The sequence below is a fragment of the Tachypleus tridentatus genome, chromosome 8 (genome assembly GCF_004210375.1).
Source record: "Tachypleus tridentatus isolate NWPU-2018 chromosome 8, ASM421037v1, whole genome shotgun sequence".
NCBI lineage: Eukaryota > Metazoa > Arthropoda > Merostomata > Xiphosura > Limulidae > Tachypleus > Tachypleus tridentatus.
Genome location: NC_134832.1, coordinates 65,375,871 through 65,396,298, shown reverse-complemented (window position 1 = coordinate 65,396,298; position 20,428 = coordinate 65,375,871). Strand labels below are relative to the sequence as shown.

Sequence of the window (20,428 nt, the reverse complement as noted above, 5' to 3'; positions counted from 1 at the left end):
TATTCTGATTCTTAACAGCAGACTAGAATGAGTAGCCAAACACAATACACCATCAAAATAGGCCAGACGCCTTCTTATTACAGTTTTCTCAGTGTAAGCTCCATCAGCCTTTCGAACGTAGTGGGCATGTTACACAGATCTAATGGTATTATGACGAACTAATATGCACTAACTAGACTACAAAAACAGTTTTAGGTCTGCTCTCTTTCATCCAGTTTCACATGTCAGCATTTGGAAGCCAGGTTAAAGTGCTTAATGAATGGGTGTCTTCCAATATATTCAGACATTCTACTCTTTGTTAGAGCAAAAAGGAATCAATGCATTAATGTAAAATCAGCATAGAACTTGGAGTGCTCTTCTTTTTCTAGACATGAACTACTAGAGAAAATTACACTTTGTAAAAGCCATACAGTTCTATCTTTTAAAATCCACAATATTTCAGTGGTGGCTGTATCTAATATTCAAGGAAAGTCTTCATGATATGCATTACTATGTGATGAGATACACTAGTTCAACCGAATTAGCTATCTTGTCTCTAGAATACATTAGCAACCAACAACTCACCGAGCTTTAGTCACTGGCTTGAATTTAGATTTCTTGCACAATCATCAACTAACAACTTCATTTGTGCTGATAACTGTGCATTCAATCATGGACATGATGTGACAGAAGCAACACTTGTGGTATGACTACTTCAGTAACTAATGGTTACTTCCATTTTTCTTATCTCGTCTATGATCATTCCAACAGAAAATTTAACACCTGGGTCTTCATAATTATAAAGATATTATGGAATTTTGTTACCTCTCAAAGAGATAAATGTTTAAGTTAATGTGTTTGCTTTCTGAACAAGAAACAGTACACTTTATTCACCCATTCCATTAACATGTTACACAGCAACAGTGTTCTTAACTTCATGTGCAGTACACCACGAATTATTACTTGTATATTTGAAGGTAATGTGAGTCTCTCCTTAGCATATGCAGTCTATTAGCTTTATATACAACTGTTTAATGCGAGTGTTCAGTTTTGTTTAGAAGCGATACTTTATCACAGGTTTGTTTGTGTATCAGTGTACAAATTATACATTGTGTAGTTCCATTGTTGTGATTTAATGTTTGTATTATTGTGTCAGTTATTACAGTTGGGCCATTTATAAATACACTTCAAAAATGTAGCTCAAGTTAAGATAGTGAGAAATATATATTTAGATAGATATAATCTGGGTGTTTGTGTGTTTTGTACGCTACAGTGAAATTATTACACACTATTTTAACAATTGAATATATAAGAATAATTTTCTGTCAGTTGTGTTCTAAAGTAACTGAACAAACCTGTATGGAATTTTCACGAAAAGAAAAAAAATAAAGCTCTGGATACAAATGTGGTAAACAACAGTATAACATAAATGAACTTATCACTAATTGTATTGTAATAACAGAGCAGAGAATAATAATGTGTTCTAAAGTAACTGAACCAGTCTCTGTGGACTTTGCTGCAAAGAGACGATTATTTATTTAGCTCTGGATACAACTATGGTGAATAACTGTCTAACAAACATTTGTATATGTATTTGACTTGTTTTAAACTCAGTTTTAGTAAGGTTTTAAATGTTGAAGGACAGTGTTATTCAAATCCTCAAGAGACTTATTATTTAATTTCATAATAAAATGTAATAAATTATAAATTGTTCCCTTAAATCTAAACAAGAATATTACTAGTAAGAGTTTTAGAACAACTTAACGGTGAATGATAAGTAAATGATGAACAAAAACAATTAATTTATTATTTTTCTTACTTTTATTTACATGGTTTCATAGGATACTATTTGGTTTTATGTATCGTTTCCCAAACTCGTATCCGTGTACAGTGAACGGTTGTTTTTGTGAAATTCGCGCAAAGCTACACGAGGGCTATCTGCGATAGCCGTCCATAATTTAGCAGTGTAAGACAAGAGGGAAGGCAGCTAATCATCACCACCCATCGCCAACTATTGGGCTATTCTTTTACCAACGAATAGTGGGATTGACCAGATATTATAACGCCCCCACAGCTGAAATGGCAAGCATGTTTGGTGTGACGGGGATTCGAACCCGCGACCCTTAGATTACGAATCGAGTGCTTTAATCACCTGGCCATGCCGGGCCCGTAGTAAACGTAACATTATGTCTTCATGCAGTTTAGTACAACTGTATTAATTAAAGACTCCCACCAGTGACGATGTGATATGTCTGAGGACTTATAACACTAAAAACCAGATTTCGATACCCATAATGGGTAAAGCACAGATAGCCAGCTATTTGTATGGTTTTGTGCTTAACAACAATCAAAAACAAGTTTTTATGTATTATGACTGAGTAAGATATTGCAAAATTTAATTTATACATATTAAACTAAACGCGGCAAGTTTTATTAAAATGTTTTGTGAAGTTATCACTTATCAAAACTGGCAAAAAGTCATTTTATTCCACATTAAAGGTATCGATCTAAGGAGATGTACTGTATTTTGCGAATAATAGCATGAAACTGTTATATAAATAAGATAGTGTTTTAAAGTAGTTGAGATTTGAAATTTCAGCGAAAACAATAAATAAAAACTACTACAAATATGCTTTGTGGAAGGCATATATAGAAGGATTGATGTATAATAAAGTTTAGAGACAGCTAAAAACGAAGAGTATTGTTTTCTTTGTTATCCATTCATCCCGTTTTTAGCTTCAAATCCTAGTGTTATTTCCTTTTCGACTGCACTGTTACCTATTGTTAAAACTAGTAGGTGCTATTGTGAAAATCACAGCAAATAGACCGGAAATACCGTCTTTTCCTGCAGACACAGTAAGTAAACTTTTCATTTCAAAATATTGCTTTTTCTCTGTCTTATAAACAAAGAAAAAATTAAAAGATAAGTATTTAAATTCGTTACTGTCAACTGATAATTAAATTAGAGTAGTAGATAAATACCACTTTTTGCCGTTTAAAAACGTAAACGACATATTTCTCACAGCACAGAAACATTCTTAAAATTTATAAAAATAATGAAAAGTATGCAATATTTATGCTGATTCTGAAACTAATAGATGTGACGATTTGAGGTATATTCTGTAACATTTTAGCAAAATCCACAAAATAATGAATAAATCTGAAAGTCACCATAGAGCTGTATCTATTGATAAAATTATTAGAAAACACATATACGCCATGTTTGAAAAATACCTTTTTGTATATTTTGAAAATAACATTCATTTTAATGGTAAAATGAATACAAATATTTAGAATAGGGGTAACGTCTGGGGAGTAGAAACGTTTGTCAAGATTGAGAACTGAAGAACTTCGCTTTGCATTACGTTTTGAAAAGGAATTAAACTAGAAAGGGCGAGTTAAGGTGTAGATGTTGTATTTATTTATTATAGTTTTTGTCTATCCATCGACACAAACAATTAATGCTATTTGCCTTCACGAACGTTAGATGATAAGAAAAACTAACTACAGTTTAAAAAATAATTTTGTTCAAAATTATATACTCATACATATCATCGTACTCGACGAAGATAAAATAAGAAAGGCGCAACTAGTTCTAAGCCCTTACAGACAGGAAAGAGGTTCGGAGATTAACTTACTGCGGGCTCTTTACGAATGTGAGGGACCAAAAAGTGAAAAAAAGAGGCGCCATCTAAGTACAAGATGTAGCCTAACGAACTAAGGAGGTTTAACCAGATTTCAAGAGGCAGAACCACAAGAAACCAAGCTTGAGTAGAGAAGAGCACCTTTTGAAGCCAAGACGACGCCACAACCAACGGTGAGAACTAATAAACTATCACACCTTGACGCGCCTCTGTAATAACAATCTAACCTTGAACCGCTTTGCAGGAGGGCGTCGCATTTCGCGCCTCCAACCCATGTAAAACGTTTGCAGCTGCAGTTTCTATAGAACAGGACGTCGACAGTCTTTCGTTATTTCTCAACCAAAAGTATACCTCTTGGTTTAGACACACAAACAGCTTTATCTGCACCTCATGTCCATATTTGCTCTTAAATCACATAAACCCCAAAAAACAACAACAAAGAAGACAGAACAACGTCACTAAAGGGAACACTTAACAATATGAAAAGAGGAAAACTGTACATTATTCATAAGTTATGTAGACGGTTTTTTTTACCGTGAACCAAGAGAATATAACGGGAAGAGAATACAAAAATTTCAAAACTTAAAATATAAAAATGACCAGTTTTTAACACATAAAGAATTAGTTGACTGATTTGGTTTGGAAAAAATAATATCTAAAATTCAGTTGAACATTTCTAAATGATATTCATAAAGTGGGATAAATTTAAAAACGGATACAATGCCAAATTCGTTGAACTAGTGTGCTGCTATCTAGTGATGGAAATCAAAACAAATATTTTTATGGACGACAGTTTTGTAAACATTAAATTTCGAAGCACGATAATGAAAGTGAAAATAAAAAAATCTGGCTTTTTTATTCTAAGTGTTTATAACGAAACATCATTTTGAACGTTATATAATGCTTTGAGTAAATATCATAACTTCAATCATTAAATGGTATTTAAAGCATTAAATTCTCAGTTATAAAGATATCAGTTGTATTAGTTTAAACAATGTGCTTTCTATACTCATTCTGGAATTTTATACAGTATGTGAACAGTTTATTGAAAGCTTGATGAGTTTTATTTAATAGTGATGACGTCAAGAAACCTTCGATCAGACATGGTGCTTGGTGATTAAAAGATTCTTGGGCCCCATAAGCGTAAGAATTTTAGACGATTCAATATGATATTGATCAAGCTTCCTCTTCTGGTTTTTCAAGACATCAACCAGATATTCGGGAAATGGGACCCGTGTGCAAGTGCCTATAGATGCCCTTGCCTTTAATGTGTACGGTAGCAATATCAGAAGTAGCGTTTCTGAAAGATTTGTTTTCACATTTTTCAGTAGTTGTGTTTGATAATAATACTGGGATCGTTGATTTTAAGAAGTGGTATAGTTGACGAATTATGTTGGTTAAAAGTCATTGAATTGTACGTTTTTAAGTAAGCACCTTGTTATATTTACAAGTGATGTCTTTCTTACCTTTCACCTCAAAATACGGTTTCATATTATTGAAAAGCTGTTGTTTTCATGTGTTATTCTATTATTGAACAAAGAAAATGGAGTTAATATTGAAACGAAGTGGTGGTAGATTGTGAAGTGACTGTTACTGTTATTAAAGTTCATGAAAACGACAAAGAAACATAATTTTTCAATTCAACTAAATGACTAGAAAATCCAGGCTTTTGTAGCTCTGCAGTACATATATAAGAAAGGCTTACATTTAATAAATCAATAAAATCTATTCATAGATAGAAACAATATAAGCCTATTTATGTAGGTTTAATAATGCGTTTTATAACAACTTGTTGAAATGGTTCAGTAAGTTCACAGTATGGCTAAAGATCAAAAAAGAGTTCATGTTTTAGTTTTCATAATCTCTAATGAGTAAATTATTGTAAAACTTAATAAGTTCTCAGCAGTAAATAGGTTTTTAACCTTTTCATATTAGCGAACGAGCTAGAAAGTAATATTTTTTGTGATTTAGATAATTCGACAATTCAAAAAATGAAATCACACTCGAATATTTCATATGATCGTTTAACAATAAACGTTAGTCTCTGTAAAGTAGCTAGCTGGTAGTGAGTTTGTACTTCCACAACTGGCTCGGCATGGCCAGGTGGTTAAGGCACTCGACTCGTAATCCAAGGGTCGTGGGCTCGAATCCCCGTCACACCAAACATGCTCACCCTTTCAGCCGTTATAATGTGACAGTCACTCCTATTATTCGTTAGTAAAAGAGTAGCCCAAGTGTTGGCGGTGGGTGGTGATGACTAGCTGCATTCCCTCTAGCCTTACAATGCAAAATTAGGGACGGTTAGCGCAGATACCCCTTGTGTAGCTTTGTACGAAATTCAAACCAAACCAAGCTTCCGCTACAGTCTCTATATAAGAATGAGTATGTACTTTGGAATAACGTATATAAAACGGGTTTTCTCGAATCTCATGTTCAACACATCTTAAGTTACTTTCTTGTTATGGCTACTTAGTGGAGCGTATTTCCTCGACCTGGTAGGTTAAACGATGTTAGAAACATTCTAAATATATGTCTGTATTTAAAGATACACATGTACGAAGAGCTATGTTGTAGACTTCATTACCAATGTCCAGTATCTAGGTTAAGCAAAGCTTCTTCACCTCCTTTTCATTATTATGGTGGAGTTTATGTGTTGTATAAAGTGATTTTATCTCCTTCTTTTCAATACCATGGTCGAGTTTCTGTGTTACATAAAGCGACTCCGTGTCTTTGTTTTCATGGTCGAGTTTCTGTGTTATATAAAGCGACTCCGTGTCTTTGTTTTCATGGTTGAGTTTCTGTGTTACATAAAGTGACTCCGTGTCTTTGTTTTCATGGTCGAGTTTCTGTGTTGTGTAAAACGATTTCATTTACTTCTTTTCATTACTATGTATGTGTGTTTTCTTATGGCAAAGCTACATCAGGCTATCTGCTGAGTACGCCGAGGGGAACTGAACCCTTGATTTTAGCGTTGTAAATCCGTAGACTTACCGCTGTACCAGCGGGAGACCTTTTCATTACTATGGTCGTGCTTCCGTATTGTATGAAACGACTTCTTTTACTTCTTTTCATTAGTATGATCGAGTTTCTGTGTTGTTTAAAGTAATTCCATTTCTTTCTTTTGAATACCATGGTCGAGTTTCTGTGTTACGTAAAACGACTCCATCTCTTTTTTCATTACTGTGGTCGAGTTTCTATGTTGTATAAAGCGACTCCATTTATTCTTGTTTTCGTTATTACGGTTAAGGTTTTGTGTAAAGCCCTGGAAAAAGACAGTCGAGCTGGGAATCTCAGTGTAAAGAGACGTTTGAAGATTTTATCACACATTCAGTTTGGACATCCGTGCTGATCTCAGATTTAATGATTCGCCCATCGTTTGAAATTAATTAGAAGACGGTGATGTGACACATGATTGCTCTATATATTGCTTAAACGTACAGAATTTCTACTGTTGCAATGTTGACGTCTATTGAAGCTCTTTTCTGTTTCTTGATAGTTACTACATACCAGAAGTTCAATATAATATAACTGCTAGTTATCCTAGCGTACACCCAAGTTCCATATAGTTTGTACAAAAAAAATAGAAAAAGGAACCACATTTCCAAAGTACTGGATACCATATCACGCAACCTTTTCTTCCTTATACTTATATATATATATATGTGAACGTCGAGTAACCGTCAGTCTGTGGAGTTGCGCCTATACACGCTCTTTACCTGTCTGTCGAGTTTGATTAATTGTGGCTGAGGGGAGGCAGATTGAGATACGGGTCACGATCACGAGTAGATGAAGCTGCATCTGATACATATCAAAAACCATGTTTTATTATCCAGGTAAAATATATTCACACACATGTGTATATATTAGTAAGAAATAAACTAAGATACGCCCAATCAGATTAAGAACTGTTCGAAGTTAGTACATCTGCATGAAGGTATTTGCCAGATACCTTTATAAGAAAAATACAATGCATAATTATTATAATAATTAAGCCTTGGGCTCCATGAAAGCATACAAGATATCAATCCTGTGTTGATTGGGTGACGATGCTGTACGTAAATCTAACAGTCAAGAGCTCTTTTGCACTCGATGGAATTACTTGTGATTGTCGCTGCAATTGTCCGAGGCGTAGTTACGAAACTAAAATGTAAGCAAATCTTTCAACCCAATGAAAACAGTCCATTGGAACACCAAACGCTGTCACTGTGAGGTACGTTTAAACAAATAAATACATGTATTTCAGAGCAGTTTATTCAAAGGAGAACCAAATAAGCGAGCAAGTAATTCTTTAAAAAGTTCTAGAAAACAACAATCATCTGGTGTTTAATTGGAATGTTATTTATCATATTTTATCCCGGTTTCGTTTGGTTTGTTTTGAATTTCGCGCAAAGCGACGCGAGGACTATTTGCGCTAGCCGTTCCTAAGTGTAAGACAAGAGGGAAGGCAACTAGTCATCACCACCCACCGCCAACTCTTGGACTACTCTTTTGCCAACGAATAGTGGGATTGACCGTCACATTATAACGCCCCCACGGCTGAAAGAGCGAGCATGTTTGGTATGACGGGGATTTGAACCCGCGACCCTCGGATCACGAGTAGAGTGCCTTAACCACCTGGCCATCCCGGGCCCTTTTATCCCATATGAGTCTCCGATTTATTATGTTACGTAAATTAACGTTACTATTTCAAATAGCCTGAAATTTGAGCTGAGAAGATAATTAAATTTTAATATGTATCAAATATATGGTATTTGCCAACAAGATTGATACACACAATTTTTTTAAACATAACTAACATAACAAACACGCACAAAAACAATATAATTTATAATAACAGTTATTACGAATAGTTACTACAAATTATGGTTTATATACAAGAGTTTTTACAAAATAGACAACGCTGATTCTTATATCCGGTCTAGAACAGAATATTTTATCGACGATCCAATAGGCGTTGATCACAGTCGTAGTTCCGAGGCCTATAGCACACTGACTGTAGCTGTCCAATGATAACAGCTTTTATACAACTCACGCCAGTTTCTAAAAGTTTCAACAATGTTTGGGCACGCTAGTGTTTTTGTAAAAGAAATATTGTTGATTCTTACTTTTAAGGGTCTTTACAAATTTCAAGAACAGGCGAAACTTGTGTAATACACAGTCAAGAGTACATTTCACAGGCAAAAAAGAAAACTATACTAAAATCAATAATCACAAGACTGAGGCGCTCTTCGAGAGCTGAGATACGTTTTAAAGTAGTAAAAGAAAATTGCTTATTAGGTTTTCTAGTCATTTGATATAACTGACAAGTTTTACAAAAGTGAGAAACATTTTGCCTGATGTTGGGCCAAAAGAAATGTTTCATAATTTTGTCACACGTAGAGTTGACTCCTAATGACCTCCCATGGGAAGTTCATAGGTAACCTTCAATATTTTAGAATGATATTCTTTTGGAACAATAATTTTACAAACTACAACCCCGTCCTCTGAAGCTGGTATATTTGGTGGTCTCCATTTTTCTCATGAGCACACCATATTTGCAAAAGTAACAATTTGGAAGTTTCTCCAGTTCATTCTTTGGGGGTACATATTTAAATAGTGACGAAATTTGTAGATCCTTTTCTAGCAAACGGAACTTCACCAGTTGAAGCAGATCCATCACGTCCATCATTGCCATTCATCAAAGACTTGTCAATAAAACAATAGTACGTGAGACAAGTCCATAATATCATCCTCTGAACATGTTTTTATCATTTGTTTTTGGCTTAGTTTTTAACCAGAGCTCGAGTCATATCACATAAAGGAAACACGTCCGAATTCTCCTCAACAACATCATCCTTAGATGAAACAGTGACTGACTGGCTCGCTACCCATTTTATGTTCGGTAACAACTTTTTCCTAGCCAAATTGTTTCCCAACAATAATGATACACCCCTAATTTGGCAGAGTACGTCTTGCTCCAACCATAAATGATTCCGAAACCAGATCTGATATTAAATAAATGTTATGAAGAGGAACATTAACAAAGCCATCCTCAATACCCTGATCAATAACAGTCTTACCAATGACATAGCTCAAACTTAAAGGCAATACACCTTTTAACAACAAGGATTGACCCATCCCAGTATTACGTAAAAGTCTTGTGGGTTTGGGATTAGAAGTGTAATTTATCAAAGACACAGTACCAACAGACAGGTCTAAATTCCTGATCAGCCTTTTTATCAGTAGCTAAATCTTAGGCGATCTGGTGAAACTACGTCCATCTGTGGACACGAACGTATTGGGTGTTGCTTTCTTTTCTTTCCTTGTTTTCAAACGTCAATAATTGGACATAACATAACCAGGTGTTTTACAAAAATGGCAGACAGGCCCTGACGAAGTTGTATCCCATTTGCAATATGATTTCGAACTAGAAGAGCTGAATTTTCTTTAAAAACCCTCAACAAGTACAGGTTGAGATAGCAAGAGTTTCTTTTTATGAAAAGTGATTTTATGAGGTAAAGTGTAATTGTGGGAAAGAGAAGCTGATTCCTGTAGTGTTTCAGCTTTCTTTTCACCCAAATAAGTTTTGAGGTCGTCACTTGTACAACGTTTAAATTCCTAAATATCTTAATTTGCTGAAACTGTTGCCAATATGCATAGAAATACACCATCTGTCAAAATAAACGTATAAGGTTAAATCGTTTACAGGAAAAAAGTAGTTTGTTACGAATTGTAATTTATCTTGGAGAAGCCACCGATTTGTATGTTACGTATTGCGATTTCAAACAGCGTGAAACGGAGTTACATTGTAATTTGGATTTCGAAGTTTATTAAATGTCGATATGTATTAAATTTATATTTGCCAACAAGATTGATACACACAGTTTTCTTTCTTAACACAAATATATTTTAATATACAAACAATAATAACAGTTGTTAGAAACAGTTATTACAAATAATGATTTATGTACAAAACTTTTACAACCTTACATATAATATTTAGTCTTCTATCTGGTCTGGAACTGAATATTTTATTGACTGTTCACGATGAGCGAAGTTGTTTCTAGTTGATATCAGTACAGTACACTCAACGGGACAAGCTCTATTCTTGACTGGTCTCACGACGTTTACAACCTGACTTTTCACAAACGAAGATATCCAATGTCCTTGTAACATCTGAAGTTAGTTCTTTGAAGTTAAATGGTTTATAATGTTCGAATACTATAACTATTCCTGGTCAAATATTTGCAGTTTCCTGAATGAGAGAGTTTATCACAGTTATAGCTTCTGAGACTTATGGTATACTAACTGTAACAAACCAACAATATGCAACTGTCTCTCCATGTTTGGTTGGTTACTTTTTGTAAGCTTGAAAGGAGATTTTCTAAAACTGCCAATTAAGGCAAAAATACTGGCAATACGCTTGTGCTTCCGTAAAACATATATTGTTGATTTTTACGGTCGAGAATCTTTTACAAATTTAGAAACCAAGTGGGAATTTCACAATATACATTTAACAATACAAGTTACATAAATTTCTAAATATATGTCTAGCTTAAAGAAACATCGATATTGAAATAAATATGTAATAGTAAATCCGTTACATACCCAACATGACCAAATGCTTACAAAGCATATAACACGCTTTAAATACTACACATTTTTATATTCCAACATACATGAAATCGAATATCATCTAGGAACGTTTGCGTGGTGTCCATAACTGAATGTAGCAAAACTATAATAAATAATATAAGACATAAAGTTTATGAAAAAAACAAACAAACCAGTTTCATTTGTTTTGCTTTCAGTCTTTTCCTGACGTGCTGTTGTAATGCTGTTCTTTGTTTACGGATCCTTTAAATTATCCTTTAAATGAAAATAATTTAACATTCAGTCTACATAGTGATGACAAAAGAGTTTATTTCCTTCTTTAATGTTTCAATAAACTTAAACACTGCGGTAAAATGTAGGCCGAATTTTCCTAACGTAAAAATAAACTTACTTGTACAATTTCACGGGTGATCAATCAAGTAATTGAAAAAAGCACTGACTAATTCATTCTGCTGATTAGAAATAACTGCACTTATTCAAGCAAAAACTAGTTTCCTTTGCTTCACTGCCTCTTGTATATTTAATCTAGTCCTAGTATTTACTAGAAAATCCGAAGTCAAAATGTTTAGAACTTTCTAAGCCTATATTATTAATTTTTTTATTTTATCGTCATGTGCTTTTTAGCTAACAAATCTCATGTATCACTTCTAATGTTATCGAACAAAAACAATGTTACAGAGAAGCTATATATTTCTTGTGCATATTGAACTATACTATAGTGTATAATGTATTGTACACAAAGACTTATGTAAACATATCTTAAACCGCAGTAACAGTTAAATATGAAAAATTTAGTTAAATTAGAAGGTTTATGCCATTGGCAATCTGCTGAATATTCTGAGATAACGCAAATTAAGGATAATACAAACAAACCAATAAACAAAGATACAAGTTATTCAGTAAACAAAGTTGATAAATCTATTATCGTAGTGTTATCATATCATATGTAAAGTATAGAGAACATACAATCAAGATACGACTTAAACTTGGGTAATAAATAGCTTTAAAATAACCATTTCGTAAAGTTCGAGAAAAAAAAAAGATAAATTCTTTTTTTTTTTGCTATAAAGGGTGAATTTACGCAATAGGCTATCAGTACTTCGCTCTTAGCAGGTATCGAAATTCGATTTTTAGCGTTATAAGTCACCAAGCGTAATGATGAGTCACCTAGGTGTGCCTGAGTGAAAGAATTATGAGAGTTATGTTGGTATGTGTTAGCGTTAAAATTAAACTGAAAATGTCAAATTTTATGTTTAGTTTTTCTCTGTAAAGCCATCCCATACATTACGGCGTCACTTCCTGCCGTATACTTTTCTGGACTAAACTTATATACTTGTGTGATGACGACACAAAGCAGTATACACAGAACCCGATTAACAAAGGTGTTTTAGGGGCTGCGACCCGGGGTTCCACATTTAGAAGGAGGGGCTGAAAATATAGGTTATAATATACTACACAACATATAAATATGTGTAATATTATGAATTAGCAGGTCAGAGTACGTCTGTTTTATCAACATCTTTTATTAAAGCAGCTATTAGCTGATCATAATTGATTTGTAGTCAAGTCACGCGACGTGTATTTTTCTTTCTTTTCTCTTATGTTGTGGGAGACTTCTCTGAGCTTTCAGGATATTGTTGTCTGTCTATTTGCACTATGTTTGTCGTGTTACTACATTTTCCAAGTCTGTGTGGATTACACGGCTTGTTATACTGTAATGTTAAAGATGTGGAGCACTGTATACATTTGGTGTTTGGAAACTCTGTAAATCACCTATGAAGGTATATTCCAAATGAATACATAGCAGTTTTAACGATATACGCATGTTGAAAGAGCATGTTTGTATATAATGTAAAAAAATTTTAATTTCAAATCGAAACAGTGTTTAAATTTGGGCAAGTGGGTGATAAATTAGTAAACTTAGAAATTAAATATGCCTAAAAAGGCCCCACAAAACGTAAAAGCCCCGAACCCACATCAAAAGAGATCAGGACCGCTACTACACAGAAAACTCAAACATAGTTTAAGATCTCTATCAGTTGGAATGCATAAAGTTCAGCTGCTATCCTTCAAAAACTGACCTGTATAAATTACAACGGTTAGGCGTATGTAGGTTTGTCTATGCAAACCAGCTAAACACTGTGAAAACATGAATTTTCTGATATTCAGGCTTTAATAAGTACACTGGAACTTTGTCCCAGTAGTAATGAAAAAAAAGGACACAATTTTTTTTATTAATGTTTCTTTTAATAATATTAACATGTACCTGAAGTTGTTATACACAATGTGGAAGCAAAAGATGAAACTCTGAGTGAAAAAGTAAAGGCACAAAACGCACGCACACACACACACACTTCGTAGCTTAGTACTATTGTAGCTTATAAATATGCATTTTCTAGGATTATATTCACCTTCTAGTGCAAATGTGCATTTTCTAGTATGAATATGTACATCCTATCAGTTGACAGCGAACACTTTAAGTGTTATGGTTCTGTAATAATTTATATTTCAAGAAATTTATCACACTTCTGTAAGATTTATACGTTAAGGTAATTCTTTGAGTACCAGAACCTTTGATAAAAATAAACGGTTTCGATAATCTACACATTACATCTGTACGGGTGAGTCTTTTAGATTAGCTACATGTATAAATTACTTTGTATTTCAATGAATTTGATAATATAAATAACGAGTGAGGCTTTTGTTTGTTTGTTTTGGAATTTCGCACAAAGCTACTCGAGGGCTATCTGTGCTAGCCGTCCCTAATTTAGCAGTGTAAGACTAGAGGGAAGGCAGCTAGTCATCACCACCCACCGCCAACTCTTGGGCTACTCTTTTACCAACGAAAAGTGGGATTGACCGTAACATTATAACACCCCCACGGCTAGCATGTTTGGCACGACTCGGGCGCGAACCCGCGACCCGCAGATTACGAAGCACACACCTTAACGCGCTAGGCCATGCCAGGTCCAACGAGTGAGGCAAAATATTGTGTATATTTTAATGAAGTTTTCAAAACGAAATTGAAACTGTGAAATGACAAAATGTTTACCTCGAACATGGTACTGTTAACTTTAAATTGAGTGTACTATAGGGGAAATGATCCATTAATAACTTCATCCCACAAGCTAATGTAGGCAGTAGGAGTTCAGATGTCATGGTTCAATGGTTCTTAACATTTTTGAAATCACGAAACTCTTCTGACGTCAAATCTGTGTCACGGAACTCTTCACGACGTTCATTACAAGTAACATTACTCCAATACTGTATCTGTAATTCCAGATAGAGTACGTATATTTAATGCAGCTGTATGTATATTCATTCATATACATGCAAACCATGAAAAATATCTGGAGTCAATTACTCGCGCAAAGGCCTGGCAAGGCCAGGTGGTAAAGGCGTTTAACTCGTAATCTGAGGGTTGTGAGTTCGAATCCTCATCACACCAAATATGCTCGCCCTTTCATCCGTAGAAGTGTTACAATGTTACGGCCAATCCCACTATTCGCTGGTAAAAGAGTAACCCAAGAGTTGGCGGTGGGTAGTGATGACTAGCTGTCTTCCCTCTAGTCTTACACTGTTAAATTAGAAACGGCTAGCGCAGATAGCCCTCTTGTGGTTTTGCATGAAATTAAAAACAAACCAATAATACACGTACACTCATGTTTATCTAATGAGAGGCTTGCTCTCTTAACTAATAAACGTTTACATGACTCATGCACCTGTTTGTATCTAGTTTCACTCACTAATTTAAAACAATGCAGTGACTTGTTGTCATGTTGTTCCATCATGAAACACGCTATACCAATAAAGAAATATAATGTAATCGGATTTCAATCTCTGGATGTCTGTCGAGGAACTGGTCCTAACCCCTGGCTTGGTCTTTTTTAATGTCTAACTAGTTTGACATTTGTATCATGTTTGGTAAGTGGAATATCCCTAACGTCTTTGGGTGGTGTGACTACGGCCATCTTCCATTATGAGTTGAGGGATAATGAAAGGAAATGATAATGGACACTTGTTTGTTTCTCTTTTAATCTCATAATAGATATCTTCGTTTTGGTTTTTATACTAACTTTCATCAATGTTGAAAACTGATTGTATCGTTTATACATTTTTGATGTAATTCATACCATTAGTACTGTTTACTTATTTCTATATACATGTACATACTTTAAATTTCTTTATATATCTGTACACATAAAATATGTATTATGCGTGTGTATGTATGATTATAGTGGTTCTATAATCCAAATTTCAACACCTTCTGTTACGTGTTATAATTTATCTCGGACCAGTATCCGATTTATTATGTTACGTATTGAGATTTAAAATAGCTGGAAATTTTAATTTTAATTTAGAAGTCAACTGAATGTCGATATGTGTCAAATTTATTATACTTACCAACAAGATGGATACACACAGTTTACTACTATAAACCTCGGAAGCTATAATTGTGATACTCGGTAAACTACAGATATTGAACCAGGACGTTTATACCTTCCGAACATTACGGACCATTCAGCTTCAACGGATTACCATCAGACGTTAGTATTTTTACGAAGACATTGTATAAGTTCAGCTGGGAAAACTTACATGAGACCAAACAATAATAGAACTAGTTAGCATTCCCGCCAAGGGCAGTGTACCTGTGAATATAGAATTGATTCGCTCTCCATGAACCGTCGATAAAATATTCAATTTCAGACCAAACAAAAGACTCGGTTATGTTTGTAAGTTTGTAGAACTCTTGCATGCAAATCATTATTTGTAATAACTATTAGTTACAACCGTTATCGTACATTGTATTGCTATTTGTATATTAAAATAACAACAGTTTGTTTGTTTGTTTTGGAATTTCGCACAAAGCTACTCGAGGGCGATCTGCACTAGCCGTCCCTAATTTAGCAATGTAAGACTAGAGGGAAGGCAGCTAGTCATCACCACCCACCGCCAACTCTTGGGCTACTCTTTTACTAACGAATAGTGGGATTGACCGTCACATTATACACCCCCACGGCTGAGAGGGCGAGCATGTTTAGCGCGACGCGGGCGCGAACCCGCGACCCTCGGATTACGAGTCGCACGCCTTACGCGCTCGGCCATGCCAGGCCTATAACAACAGTGAACTGCCTATACAAGTGTTGATTTATCATATTTAAGGCAACGTTCTCGAAAGTTCACTTGCCAAAAGTACTGGAAATTACTATAATTACATACACACCTAGTACATTGTTGATTCCTACATTCGAGAATCTTCTACAAATTAAAAGAGTAGGCCGGTATTTGGCAATACACATTCCCCGATTTATTATGTTATCTTTTAAGCTTAATACAATCAATAATCATACAAGTGAGAAAGACACGAATGCATTGAGTGTTGCTTCATTTTCTTGTTTCAAACTTCTACAATTAAATAAAACCTGACCAGGTTTTTTACAAAAATGGGTTTTAGGCCTCGATGATTATGATGAATTTTTTTTTATGACACTAGCCAGCAAGATTGACACACACACAATTTTCTTTCTTAACACAAATATATCTTAATATACACACAACAATACAGTGTATAATAATGGTTATTATAAATAATGGTTTATATTCAATTATTTTACAAATTTATAAACAAAACTGAGCCTTTTATCTGGTCGACGGTTCACAGAGAGCGAATTAATTTTAGGTTGATTAACAGGTACAATGCACTTGGCGGGAATGTTAGATAGCTCTGTTCTTGTCTGGTCTTACGTAAGTTTTTCACAGCTGAAGTTATACAATGTTTGTGTAGAAGTATTAACGTCAATGGTAATCCGTTGAAGTTAGAGGTTCGAAATGTTCGAAGTCTATAAACGTTTCTGGTCAAATATCTGTAGTTTTCCGATTAATTAATAAGTGTTTGTCACAATTATAACTTCTGCGGTTTATAGTACGAGGTCTGTTAAAAAAATACGCGGACTGTTGGAATTGCGCGGCTCCAGTTGGTTCCAGGGGAATCCACTTGGTGTCGCTAGGTTCGCACAGATCAGCTGATTACGACGCCATTTCCCGATTGCAGATATCTTCATTTGTGTATTAGCTACGCGGTTTTAAGTGAAGTGCGATTTCTTCGTTTGGCGGATTTCAGAATGAATGACCTGAAGGAGCAACGACTTGCTGTGAAATTTTGTGTTAAACTTGGAAAACTGCAACTGAAACTTTTGCTATGCTTAACACGGCTTACGGTGATGTTGCTATGAAGCGTACGGCATGTTTCAGGTGGCATGAACGTTTTAAGGATGGTCGACAGTCCATTGAAGATGATGAGCGTCCTGGACGTCCTTCCACGTTAACTGACGACCCACACGTCGACGAAATCAACACCCTGGTGCGGGCAAATCGACGTCTGACTGTCAGGGAGCTTGCTGAAGAGTGTGGGATATCAGTTGGATCTTGTTACGAGATTTTGACCGAAAAATTGAAGATGCACCGCGTTGCTGCGAAATTTGTGCCTCAGAACTCGTGAGTTTTTGGCCAAACACTCGATCACTGTTCTTCCCCACCCCACCCTACTCACCTGACCTTGCTCCTTGCGATTTTTTCTTGTTCCCCAAACTCAAAAGACCCTTGAAAGGAAGAAGATTTGAGACAATTCCAGAGATTAAGGCAAATGCGACGAAGGAGCTGGAGGACATTATAAAAGAAGCGTACCAGGACTGTTTCAACAAGTGGAAACACCGTTGGGATAAGTGTGTGCGTTGGGGAGGAGAGAACTTTGAAGGGGTCCCAGACCTGTAACTTCTAAATAAAGTACATTTTGTTTTATGACGTCAGTCCGCGTATTTTTTGAACAGCCCTCGTATACTGACTGTAGCAACCTAACAATAGTAAACTATCTCTTGTTGTGGCGATTTACAAGCTTTAAGGCGATTCTCGAAAGTTCGCTTGGCAACAATACTGGTAAACATTAGTATTACATGTACACTTAGTACATTGTTGATTCTTATGCTAACGAAGCTTCTACAAATTTAAAAATAGGCAGGACTTTCGCAATACACATTTAACAATACAAGTTACATGCATTTCTAAATATATATCAAACTCAAACAAACAGATATAAAATAAATATGTAATAGACTTTCCATTAGACTTCTCTGCTATGTCTAAATAAGACTCGTCAATTCATAGTTTAGTTAATATATTATGCCCATAAATTTAAGTATTTCTATACAAAGAGCAATATTTATAGATACATTACTGACATATAATAAGGAGACGTAATTTCCAAAACAATTAAGAAATAAGACTGCAAAGTTACAAAAACTTAGCGGTTATCATTTGTGGACGCATCACCCTGGTTTACGAACTGTAGAGAGGGGCAATTTGTCGCAAACTGATGAAAACATCTGATATGGTACAGTACAAAACAAGACCGCTGAAGCCACTGTTGGCAGGTGCCTGCATATTATACTTTGATTATTTAATTGTTGCGTCTATAAACGAACTCTTGTGAAGATTTGTGCAAATATTCTAGAAACTAATAGTTATGTGCAAACAGGAATAAAAACATTAATAAGAGCAATTAAACAAAAATGATGAAAAGTAAAAGTTTATTATGAAATATTTTAGAAGTCACTGATGGTTGATATTTATGAAATATTTTAGAAGTCACTGATGGTTGATTTTATGAAATGTTTTAGAAGTCATTTATGAATGATTTATTATGAAACGTTTTAGAAGTTACTAATGATCAATACATTATGAAATGAAATGCTCAAGTTTGAAATCATTGATGGTTGATTTACCAATAAATATTTTTAAAATTCACCGATGGTTGAACTGTTAGTTTTATGGAAGCAAAAAGATGAAACTTGAAGTTACATTTGGTATTGAGTATTTAAAAAGAAACAAATCATTGTAGATTTTGAAGTATTTAACAAGAGCATTTTTCTGTTTGTTTCATAAACAAGCTACGGAAATCAAAAGTGCATTTAAAAAATATCCGAAGCCACAACATTGATTGAAGGTTTTGAAGAAAAGACGTAGAAAAATAATTCATATAATTTCTTTGTTCACAAAGAATTATCTACATTGCTTAATTTTACCTTTTAACTGTGAACATGTCTAACATGACAAAAAGTATTCTCCAGCTTGTTAGAGTATCAGACCATAATAAAATTGAATCATTCAGACAAAGGAAAAAAAAAAAACAGTAAAAGTTTATTTTCTGATCCTTTGAGGTTAATTACGCTAATAAATATCAGACATGACATACACTAACTAACTAAACATAGTCAGAAAACAGAATCTGATAAGAGTACATCCACATACCTGGTCCACATGTGGTTGTGTTATTCTGCAAAGTAGCTGCAAACCCGTGATCCACGGCCTCTGTTTCACAGTTGTAGAGGTCAGCATATCTCAATCCTGGCTTCTATCTGTGAGGTGTGGTTTCTCAGTATACTTGTTCTTACTGCTTAAGTACTTAATAATAAATGGTTTATTTTACAAACATTTGATAAACCTTGGTGATACTTTGTCATTTTCTAAGGACTGAATCAGACCTTCACATAACGCCACGAATATGTCAAAGCAAGTTGAAAATGACGGATTTCATGTCTTGCGTTTGGCATCGATCGTTTTCCTCATTCATACACGAACAGCATCTTTAGAAGCCACAAGTAGATACAATCTATTTTCTTTTAGCAACATGGATGGGCCTAAGCAACTAAAACTGATTACATTTGCCGACTACGATACTTCTTTGCTGAACATAACGTTAGAACGATTACAACCGTGTTTTAGCAGACAGGACAAAAATCTCTGACACAGCTCCAGGCTGGTGAAGCGAGACAGAGCTTCCCAGCTATCATAAAGACCGCCCGGTGAGTCTAACACGTTCCTCGCCAATAAACAACTACTCTAGCCCTCGGCTCTTGCTCACGAATCTCGGATGCCCGTTGTCTATACCTCTTCTTGTTCCGTTGTATAACTCGATGTAAAGCCTCGAGGAAGGAGAGGATGTAATTATAGGTCGGGTTCTAAACTAAATGAAATAATGAATGGTTTGCTTTATTTGAAAGACAGTATTATGTGCAGAAACGTGTTAGTCAGTTACAGACGATAGTTTGAAAAACAGCTAGCACTCGTGGTTCTCCTTCACCCATCGTTTAAGTGTATCACTAAACGAATAATTCTAATGCTCAGCGTCAGAATTTATAAATGTATTAACATTAATG

The 20,428-nt window shown here is 34.9% G+C and overlaps 1 protein-coding gene across 1 annotated transcript in view; it reads right to left on the bottom strand.

The window, feature by feature from the left end:
• The window catches only part of LOC143222546 (repulsive guidance molecule A-like), a 46,431-nt gene extending 26,756 nt beyond the window's left edge, over positions 1 to 19,675 (bottom strand). Inside the window, exon 1 of the mRNA XM_076449175.1 lies at positions 19,521 to 19,675. Within this exon, the coding sequence (XP_076305290.1) occupies positions 19,521 to 19,531 (11 nt within the window). The 5' untranslated portion in view covers positions 19,532 to 19,675. The remainder of the gene's footprint in view (positions 1 to 19,520) is intronic.
• Between the last annotated feature and the right edge of the window lie 753 nt (positions 19,676 to 20,428).